At 38.9% G+C, this 11,588-nt stretch overlaps 1 protein-coding gene across 2 annotated transcripts; it reads left to right on the forward strand.

Annotated features, from left to right (window-relative positions):
* Window positions 1–3,319: 3,319 nt before the first annotated feature.
* Window positions 3,320–11,231, forward strand: LOC118530573 (endogenous retrovirus group K member 13-1 Env polyprotein-like). 2 transcript variants are annotated; one of them, XM_078078346.1, is made up of 2 exons: window positions 3,320–3,837; window positions 8,662–11,231. In XM_078078346.1, exons 1-2 carry the CDS (start codon window positions 3,703–3,705, stop codon window positions 10,681–10,683), a joined length of 2,157 nt encoding a protein of 718 aa, XP_077934472.1. In that variant the 5' UTR covers window positions 3,320–3,702; the 3' UTR covers window positions 10,684–11,231. The 2 variants fall into 2 exon arrangements, with proteins under 2 accessions (XP_077934472.1, XP_077934473.1); XM_078078347.1 differs by having other exon boundaries at window positions 3,700–3,837; window positions 8,505–11,231.
* The last annotated feature ends 357 nt before the right edge of the window (window positions 11,232–11,588 follow it).

Raw genomic sequence — 11,588 nt, forward strand, 5'->3', positions numbered from 1 at the left:
GGAAGTTAAAAGGGTTTCTCTTTTGCAGATGAAAATTTTCCCCAGAGTCAGTTCTTCATGTTCCCTCATTAGATTGATGAGATAAGCCTATAGTCAACCAAAGGAGGAAATCATTAGAGTAACCCAAGAAAATCCTACCTCACCTAAGAACAATATTTCCCATTGTTTTTTTTTACTGCATTTAGAAATACCCCCAGATAAGTGGAAAGTTTGAAACACCCCAGGTAAATGGAGAGTTTAATTCAAGTGATTTCTTATTGATACTATTCTCAGAAAGTTGTGAAGTGAATCAGGTTAGGTTATTAATCAAGGTATTCCAAAGTTATACTTTGAAAAAATTCACTTATCCTAATTCCCTCTTGATTTTTGCCCAGCCAACTTAGATTCCCAGACATGACAATGTAATGGGCAATCAATCCATCTTCTAATTCTAACTAACAGAATTAGCATTTTAGTGAGCACTTCATATGCATTCACATTGTATTAACTACTTGGTCTTATTCAGTCCTGCCTTATGAAATAAGTGATTTTGAAATAAGCATTGTTGTAAACTGAACTAACACAACAAGATAAGTAGAATCTTCAAACTATTTTTTGTTAAAAGTATAGGTACGAAAAGTTTTAGCCCCACAAATTTGCTACCAAGGCATGCAACCAGTCATTTAATACACCACATTCAGTAGTAAGCAGACACACAACAGTTCCCAGCTGTCTATCCTTGGTAATCCAACATATCTTACCAAAAACTTTCTTTAATAAGAAGATGCAATCTTATTCTAGAGGCAGGATTCCATTACTCTATTTTCAGAAAAATACATCCCTCCAATTTTTCTCCCCCTCAGTAGCTGGACACAAGACTATTTTAAGAATCAAGCTTTGTATTTCATCCATAAATAGTACAAACTGCAGGACTTGCTTTGCATAAGGAAGTGTAAGGAGTAATGCTAGAATATTCTAGAATATTCGATCCACTATCTTGAATATTGTTTATTTTATCCATGAGATGCCATTTTAGCATTCATTATATAAACTCGTCACTACAGTTATCAATGAAAATCTAAATGTTAGTATTTCTTATGTTAATAGAAAGGCCTCAGATACCAGGGCACCTGGGTGGCTCAGTCAGTTAAGTGTCTGCTTTTGGCTCAGGTCATGATCCTGGGTTCCTGGGATCCAGCTCTACATCCAGCTCCTTGCTCAGGAGGGAGCCTACTTCTCCCTCTCCCTCTGCTTGGCACTCCCCCTGCTTGTTCTCTCTCTCTCTTTCCCTCTCTCCCTCTCTCTCCCTCTCTCCCTGTCAAATAAATAAACAAAATCTTAAGAAAAAAAAGGCCTCAGATATTGGTTGCCAATACAAATAACTCAGTTGTTCTATTAAATCCCTCGAGAGTGCGGCCATTGTAATCAGAGACGAGCTGAACATTCCGGAAGGATAAAATTCTGACTAGAATAACTTCCCTTAGAAAAAATACAATTAAAATCCACGTTTATGTTGTATTGTAACATAGCTGTAGCATCCATCCTAGAGTTGAAAAAGAAGACATTTGCCTATGTCTAGTGACTGGCTCCTAGTCTACTAAGTACCAGAACCGTGAATCAGACCTAGAGTTTTCTGACTCATGCTCATACTAGCTTCCACTTTACCAGGGTGCCTTGTGGCAACATAATCCACCTAATATAAAAAAAAAAAAAAATCATGAAACTTTAAATATATAGTATATATATATAAATATATATAAAGATATATATATAAAGATATAAATTCTTCTTATTGTCAGGCTTCTACAGAAATATATCCCTTCCTCTTAACAGCAAACTTAAAAGGGGACCAATAATTAAAACCTTAGTAAATTGAGAAATTACAGACCACATATCTGCCTTCTGCAGCTTTCTTTTTTCTACTCTGGCCAAGTATTTGTTGTGGCTAAATTCCTTCTTTATAACTTGATGAAATGTTTATGTAACACCTGAACAGAAAAATGAATGAATGAATGAATGAATGAATGCCAAATTTTTCTTGGCAGAGAAACTGGAAACATTTTCTAAGTTCTAGAACACTAACCAGACCTATAAGATTATTATATCCATAGCTTAAATTCCAAAAAATCGTGGATCCAGAATGACCTATAGTAGTACCCTCTCCCAAGAAAAAGATAATCCCTGTATTTATAATGTTAAACAATTTACAGGAGGTGAGTAGACATAATGGACAGAAAATAAAAGAGGAAACAATTACTTTAACTTTGCAAGAATGTTAGTGAGTCTGATCCAAGTAGAGTCAATTACCTGTAATGTAAACACAAGTTTGTAAAATCTCCCTCTCAGAGGAAAATGGGACATTATGTGGCCCATAACCTTGTCAAAAATATCTACTTTTTATTATACTGACTCATCTCTAAAGGAAAAACACTTGAAATATTCTTTTTTTAGAGCAAATTATAAGTCATATTGGTTAATGGGAAATTCATGCTCTTCTGTATGCCAAAAGGGCTATATTCACAGATCTATATTTACATCGTTGAGATATCAATTAGAAACCACTGTGCGCCTTGCACTCTAGTGAATCCTATTGCACTACTGTGCCCTTTGGTTGAGCTCCTTAAAACTTGAGGTGAGAAGGAAATACTTTTTGTGCCCCTAGTCCTCCATATCCTGGAATTTCAGAAAACGCCACAGAGTTCTAGCAATTTTCACTAAAGTAATCTCATTCTTTCTTTTCACTTTATGTTCAACACCTATTTAACCTTAATCCTACTACATATCTGTGCTAGCTGACGGAACACCACAACCAAAACATATAGGAAATGTATAGGAAATATTTTTACTCACATAACTGAAAAAGTCCAGAGATAATGATCATGCTTCGGGCAACCTTTATTTAAAGAATAAAATTTTTTCACCAAGACTGGGTTTCTCCCTTGTAATCCCATAACTCTATTTTCTCCCTTTTAGACTACATAGCCAAAAATAACAAATGGAAATTGAATAAATAAAAGATGTGAATAATGCACAAACTTGGAAACAGTGATGGTTCATAAGTTTGAGAACAAAAACGAAGAATAACAAAAATACATAAAAGTATGGAAAATTTCCATAGAATTTAGAATATAGAAAGAAAAAAAAAGTGATAAAGTTGATATTCTAAGACTGAAAAATATAATACTGAGGCCAACATAGGCATGTGAGCCCTCTGTGGCCGGAATTGTTTGTGTGCTGTGGCGCACGCAGGGTAAGGTCGGGAACGCCCAGGCCTGAGAGGGGGAAAAGTCTCCCTCGCCTTGTTGTGTGCCTATGCCTCAGGCATCCGGTCAGCTGAGAAATGGCTCATGATGTTTTGAGTAATCTTGGGCACATTGTTCCTTGTGACGCCCACCGAGGAGAGTGGCTTCGTGTGCGGGGATGTGATGATCAGATAACATCCTGCTTCAAATGTATATGCGGGGTGTTGTCTGATCTCAGCATTCCTGCATAGGGTTTGATTTTATGTAGTTTCGGGGAATGGGTCATAAGGTACCTTTGCATAAGAACTGATCAGAGAATGAGATTTACTTAAGATATGTAATTATTCCGGTGCAACCGAATTTGATTTTGTCCTCTCTTGCGTAAAGAAGTATCGGGATATCTTAATGCTTACATTGTTAATCAGTAACAATATATTTTGATTGTAAAGAGCATAAAAGATGTCAAGAAATAAACGGCAGTATGCAGTTGCAAGTGCTGCCTTTGCTCTGCATCCCCTGTGTCCCGGTGATTTCGCGACCCTTACCCAGGGACCCCAACGCACTAGACGTTGACAATTGGCGCCCGAACAGGGACCCTGAAGGACGTTCAGGAAGGGTGAGTAATTTAATACAATACAGGGTCATGGGACAAGAAACCTCTACTCCTTATGTTCGAATGCTGAAGCATTCACTTGCTGTCTATGGCATTACTGTCGCTTCTACTGATATTGAGATGTGTTTGAAAGTGGTTCGAGACTGGAATCCTTGGTTTCCCGAGGAGGGCTCCCTGGAGGTGGATAATTGGCGGCGGGTCCGCCATAATGTAGAAAAGGCCATGAGGCAGGGGGAAAAGATTCCTGTACGATTTTGGTCCATCTGGTCGATTATATTTACAGTGTTAAGAGCAATGGAGGATGATCGCACGGTTGAGAATTTTCAGAAGGAAGTGGCTCCTTCGATGCAGGACCTTCCCCTTGATACAGATGAGAAAAAGGCAATAGAAAAGGATGCCTTTAAGCTTGCACTGCCTCGCGAACCTAATGAGTGCGATAGCGATGAATCGAAACTGAAAGTAACGTCGGATCCCGAGACCGAGCACTTATGGAAGGTTTTTCAGCGGGTCATGACCATGGCGGGGGAATCTAAGAAAAGGCCTTCCGCTCCGCCTTTGCCGCCCGCGCTAGCCTTTTCTCCCAAAAATCCTTTTCTTTCTGCTGCTTTAGCTGAGCTTGATGCGTTAAAGGATAATGACGATGAGAGTGAGGATGACAGACCTATCTTTGCCTTTCCGGTTATTAGGCCTCCCCCGGTCCAGGGAGTAGCACAAGCACCATATTATGAAGGTATTTCAATAGATGATATTGGTCGCTTGAAAAAGGCAGTGACTCTATATGGACCGCAATCACATTATGTCAAAGAGCTACTTCTAGGTATAGCTCGACATTATAATAATTTTGCTCCAGAAGATTGGAGAGTCCTTTGTAGAGCTCTCTTAAAGGAGCCTGAATATCTGCAATGGCAGATGTGGTTCTCCGAGCTCTGTATGGATCAGGCTCGTCAGAACGCTTTAAGTAACAGTCCTCGGATCCAGGCTATAACTTATCAAATGTTGGCGGGAATAGGTCAATATTCTGATATTGCTGCTCAAGTTATTACCCCTGAAGAAATCCATGATCAATTACGGGAAATTAGTTTAGAAGCTTGGGATCGTATTCACCCAAAAGGAGAACATTATGGATCTTGGACTAAGGTTATTCAAAAGACTAACGAGCCTTATGTCGAGTTCTTATCACGATTAAAATTAACCTTGGAGAGAACTGTCATAGGGGAAGAAGCTAGACAGCAGCTGTTAAAACTGCTGGCATATGAAAATGCTAATGAGGATTGTAAGAGAATTATATTGCCTATTAAAGATACAGGAGATATTAATGCTTTCATGAAGGCCTGTAAGGATGTTACATCAGAGAGTAGAAAGATGCAGCTGTTTGCTGAAACAATGGCCACTACCTGGCATTCCTTGCAATCTAAGCAACTCGAGAACATGAAATGTTTTGGTTGCGGTCAATTAGGGCATTTGAAAAGGAACTGTAAAGAAAAGAAACCTGACAAAGGGCGCGGACCTGGAATTTGTCCACGATGTAAGAAGGGAAAACATTGGGCTCGAGAATGTCGCACTAAATTAAATACAAGTTTTGCAGAAAAGCCGCAGGGAAACTCGATTTCGGGCCCTACCCCGGGCCCAGGACAAATGAACAGGGGAAACCAACCATATTCTCCCTTAGCCCAGCTACCCAACACAGTGCCGCAGTGGACATACCAGCCATAAGGCCATTTACTTTAAAAGGAGGGGATAGACCTCAGAAAATTCCTACTGGAATTTATGGACCCTTACCAATTGGCACTTTTGCTCTATTAACAGGTCGCTCTTGTTTGACATCAAAAGGAGTGACTGTTCACTTAGGTATAATTGATGCTGATTACAGAGGAGAAATTCAAGTTCTTATGTCTTCCCTAGTTGATGTGTCCTTTGAAGCAGGAGAACGAATTGCCCAGTTATTGTTATTACCCTATCTCCCCATAGGTCAGACTACCGCTGTCAGGCATGGAGGGTTTGGCAGTACGGATCAAAAATGTGTTTTTTGGGCTACACAAATAACTCGTATGCAGCCCTTGATGACAGTTAAATTGAATACGAAAGATATTACTGTCTTGTTGGATACAGGGTCAGATATCACTATTATCAAAACTGTTGATTGGCCTGAAAATATCCCCTATAATGAGATTCCTTGTCAGATAAAAGGAGTTGGCAAGGCACCTGTCCGAAGTATTGGCTTAGCCACTCAATTTGTAACATTTACCTCCCAGGATGGGCAACTGGCCGTGTTAAAACCATATATTTTAGATGTTCCTTTAAATATTTTAGGCCGTGATGTTTTAGAACAGTGGGGAGCTCACCTGGAATTTTGATTATAGATGGAACCTATTAAAATATTATGGAAATCCGAAGATCCCTTGTGGATTGAACAATGGCCATTAACTAAGGAAAAATTGGCTGCTGCACACCAATTGGTAAGAGAGCAATTACAAAAACAACATATTGAACATTCCACTTCTCCGTGGAACTCTCCAATTTTTGTCATAAAGAAAACTTCAGGTAAATGGCGTTTACTTACAGATTTACGTGGAGTTAATAACTCCATGTTCCCCATGGGGGCTCTCCAGCCTGGGGTACCTTCACCGGCTGCCTTGCCGAGGGATTGGCATACAATGGTAATTGATCTACAGGATTGTTTTTTCACTATCCCTGTACATAAAGATGATAGGAAGCGTTTTGCCTTTTCACTTCCTTCTATAAATAGGCAGGGACCTCACCAAAGGTTTCAATGGAAGGTTTTGCCTCAAGGCATGATGAATTCCCCTACGATGTGTCAACTTTATGTTGACGCTGCCTTGCGTCCCGTGCGTCAAAAGTGGCCTCAGGTGTATATAGCTCATTATATGGATGATATTTTGTTTGCTAGCCCCCATCAAAATGAGTTAGAAGAAATCTTAAAATTATTGCCAGAGTATTTTATTCCTTTTGGATTGGTAATTGCTCCAGAAAAAATTCAAAAAGGAAGTATTATAAATTATTTAGGATATGTGATAGAAAGAAATACTGTTAGACCACAAAAAATAGCTATACGAAGGGATAATTTGAAGACTTTGAATGATTTTCAAAAATTATTAGGAGATATTAATTGGTTACGGCCATCTTTAGGTATCCCTACTTATCAATTACATAATTTATTTGATACATTACAAGGAAATTCTGATATTCATAGTCCCCGACAGCTTACTGCGGAAGCAGAAAAGGAATTACAATTTGTGGAAGAAAAAATTAAATCCGCTCTTCTTACTCGCATTGATCCTTCTTTACCCTTGACAATGTATATTTTAAATACATGGCAATATCCCACAGCTATTATTGGACAAAAAGAGTTGCCTGCTGAATGGATTTATACTAGACATCATTTTTCAAAAAATATCACTCCTTATGGTATTCAGATTGCATATTTGATAGAACAGGCTCGAGATAGAGCTATAATTATGACCGGATGTGATATTATGGATATAATTATTCCTCTTTCTAAAGATCAATTTTCATTTTTGTTACGGAATATAGAGGAATTACAGATTGCCCTTGCAGGGTATGTGGGACAAATTAATTACCATTTTCCTAAAGGAAAATTATGGGATTGTTTTCGTAAACAAGAATTTATTATTCAGGATATAATTAGTGAACAACCTTTGGTTAATGCACCCACTGTGTTTACAGATGGGTCAAAAACTAAAAGTGCATATTGGACAACTAAAAGGTATTGGGTTCAAAATACAGATTTTAATTCAGTCCAACAAAATGAATTATTTGCCATCGCCCAAGTATTAAAAGATTTTCCCTCGGCTGTGAATATTCTTGCTGATTCAGCATATGCTGTTGGGGTCGTTAAAAATGTATATACTGCCGTGGTATGTTCTAATAAGTCCAACCTACTTAGTTTATTTTTACTCTTACAAACTTTGTTAAGAAATCGTAATACTCGTATTTATGTAACTCATATTCGCTCTCATACTAATCTTCCTGGTTCCTTGGCTTATGGCAATGCTCAAGTAGACGCTTTGGTGTCATTTGCATCTGCAGACGAGGAACATAATTTATTGCATACCAATGCTGGTAGATTACATGTTCAATATAAAATTCCTTATCGTCAAGCAAAACAAATTATAAAACAGTGTCCTATTTGCAGACCTTTACACTTACGTGCTGTAAAAGCTGGGGTTAATCCTCGAGGAACTTATGCCAACGAACTTTGGCAAATGGATGTTACTCATGTGGCACAATTTGGTCGCTTATCTTATGTACATGTTGTAATAGATACTTATTCTCAATTTATATGGGCCACAGCACAAATGGGTGAAACTACACAACATGTTATTACTCATTTATTAGAAACGTTTGCTGTGATGGGTTTACCTTCCAGTATCAAGACAGATAATGGGCCAGCATATAAAAGTAAAAAATTTCAAGCCTTCTGTTTGCAATATGGTATAATGCATAAAACAGGCATTGAATATAATCCCCAAGGACAGGCCATTGTGGAGCGTGCACACAATACTTTAAAATTGCAAATTAAAAAATTAAAAAGGAGGAAAACAGATCATATATTATCATTTACTCAATCTAATGCACGTTCCATTTTGTCACAAGTATTGTTTACATTGAATTTCTTGAATCTTCCGCAGGGAGATATTCTCTCGAGAGCAGAAAAACAGTTCATAGAGGGAGAGACGGCTCCTCTTCCCTTGAATGAACATATATGGTTTAAGCCCGCTGCGGATGCAGAATGGCAGCCAGGAGTGTTGCTTTATAGAGGGAAAGGTTATGCTTATGTTTCCACAGAAGATGGACAAACCTGTTCCTGGCTCCCGGCAAGGTGGATCCGGTCACGAACTAATTCGGACGGCTGTCAGGCGACGCATGAAGGCCCCGAGAGTGCATGAATCGTTGTTACAAGCTGATGAATCTCTCCTGCAAGCTATGGCTCACTTACATTTGGATAGGCGTCATCATTGGCGGCCTCCGCCTCTTGCTTTACCCACTTGGGGGCATATTAAAAAGCTTGCTGGGGAGGGACAGAAAATCTTGAAGCAAACAAGGAAGCCTTGTACACCTGAGCATTTGTTCTTGGCCATGTGCGCTTTGCTTACTATGTCATCCCCTCCTATTGAGGCGACTAATGTAAGTTATTGGGCTTATATACCTAACCCACCTATGATGGAACCTGCACCTTGGGGAAGTGCAAATATTCCCATTTATACCTCCCCGATGATACTTTCGCCTCCTTGGAAGAATCTGACTTATCTTAATCAGGATGACGGTACCTTTTTTAATTTCCTGCATAGAGGGGATGGTCCATATATTTGCTTGGGTCCCTCGCCATGTGTAAATATGAATTGGCAGAATTGGATTTTACCTGGACCAATGGTTAATTCCTCTCGCACTCAATTACAGAGGCTTGAGGCATGGTCTCTTAATATGACCTGGGGAAATGTCACCTTTGATGAATTTCCCTCGTTCCCTGCTTGTCCTGATTTTACTTATATTGGAATGGCCTATAAGCCATTTAAATGGCAGGAATGTGTTGGTAGGTTTGCAAAATATTATAAGGATCTGCTTATGTGGGGACCATATGGTCAATTTTTACAAAATTGTTCAGAGTGGGATGTCTTGCGCTGTAATTTATCCTTGTCTTATAGGATGCCCCCACGGAACCGATGGAATGAATCTGTAGTAAATCATCGATTGATGGCTTGGGGAGATGGCGGCATCGCAGACCCTCGCATATCACATCAAAAATTTCCAGATCATATTCAAACACACTTATGGAAAGTTGCAGCTGCGCTTAAGACTGTCAGACTTTATAATGGAACCTTTTCCGGCACAGCAAAGACTGCGTCGGCTTATAATTTCACCATTTTTAAAGAAATTAATGTAACCGCATGTGTACCTTTACCATATCTAATTTTGATAGGAAATTTTAGTTTTAATGATGGAATTAGCTGTATTAAATGTCGATTGTATTCTTGTATTAATAGTTCTATAGAATTTAAACCAGGATATTCTCTTATGATTTTGCAACAACGCTCTCATATTTGGCTTCCGGTAAATTTAGAACGTCTATGGGCTCAAAATCCAGTGGATGCTCTGGTATTGGAATTTTTCAGGAAAGTTTTAAAACGAACTAAACGATTGATTGGTATTGTTGTAGCGGTCATTCTAAGTTTAATTACGGTAACCACATTAGCCACTGTTTCTGGAATTGCGTTACATACATCTTTGCAAACTAAACATTTTGTAGAAAATTGGCACCGTGATTCACGGGATCTTTGGCTTTCCCAAACTATGATTGATACTCGTTTGCAAACGCAGATAGATGTTCTTAGACAAACTGTTAGTTGGTTAGGGAAGAAGGTTTTAACAATTGAAAGACAAATTTGGTTGCGTTGTGATTGGAATTCCACATCCTTTTGTATTACTAATTTAAGATATAATGAATCTCAACATGATTGGAGTATTATCCAGAAATATTTAGAGGGCAATTCATCGGTGACAGATATGATTAATAATTTGCATACTAATATTCAGGAGATATTTGGAAAACCCTTTGAGAATGAGGATGCTGCTACATTGGCTCAGTCGTTTTTGAAGCAATTTGAAGGACTAGACCCGAAGGGAATTATTCAGAGCTTAGGGCATACCGCTGGAGGAATCGGAATTTCATTAATTTTTGTTATATGCTGTTTTCTGTGCATGTATGTATGTTTTGTTCGACCTTCCCGGAAGTCTATTGCCACCCTTTGGTGGGCGTTTCTTTCTAAACAAAAGAAAAAAGAAGGAATTGAGGCCAACATAGGCATGTGAGCCCTCTGTGGCCGGAATTGTTTGTGTGCTGTGGCGCACGCAGGGTAAGGTCGGGAACGCCCAGGCCTGAGAGGGGGAAAAGTCTCCCTCGCCTTGTTGTGTGCCTATGCCTCAGGCATCCGGTCAGCTGAGAAATGGCTCATGATGTTTTGAGTAATCTTGGGCACATTGTTCCTTGTGACGCCCACCGAGGAGAGTGGCTTCGTGTGCGGGGATGTGATGATCAGATAACATCCTGCTTCAAATGTATATGCGGGGTGTTGTCTGATCTCAGCATTCCTGCATAGGGTTTGATTTTATGTAGTTTCGGGGAATGGGTCATAAGGTACCTTTGCATAAGAACTGATCAGAGAATGAGATTTACTTAAGATATGTAATTATTCCGGTGCAACCGAATTTGATTTTGTCCTCTCTTGCGTAAAGAAGTATCGGGATATCTTAATGCTTACATTGTTAATCAGTAACAATATATTTTGATTGTAAAGAGCATAAAAGATGTCAAGAAATAAACGGCAGTATGCAGTTGCAAGTGCTGCCTTTGCTCTGCATCCCCTGTGTCCCGGTGATTTCGCGACCCTTACCCAGGGACCCCAACGCACTAGACGTTGACATAATACCTGATACTAAGAACTCAATAGATGGCTTCAGTAGCCTATTAATACTACAAAAGTTCAGAGACTCTCAAGCAACATAGATAAAATAGCAAATAAAAACATTAATAAAAATATTCTACCATGACATATTGTAATCAAATTATAAAGCCAAACAAAACAAAACAAAACAAAACCAGAATCATAAAAGCAGCCAGAGAAAAAGGTATATTATCTTCAAAAGAGCAAATGAAAGTCTGATACCTGGCTTTTTAACAGAAGTGACAAAGGTCAGAAAGCAATTGGAAAATGTTT

The sequence above is a fragment of the Halichoerus grypus genome, chromosome 7 (genome assembly GCF_964656455.1).
Source record: "Halichoerus grypus chromosome 7, mHalGry1.hap1.1, whole genome shotgun sequence".
Lineage (NCBI taxonomy): Eukaryota > Metazoa > Chordata > Mammalia > Carnivora > Phocidae > Halichoerus > Halichoerus grypus.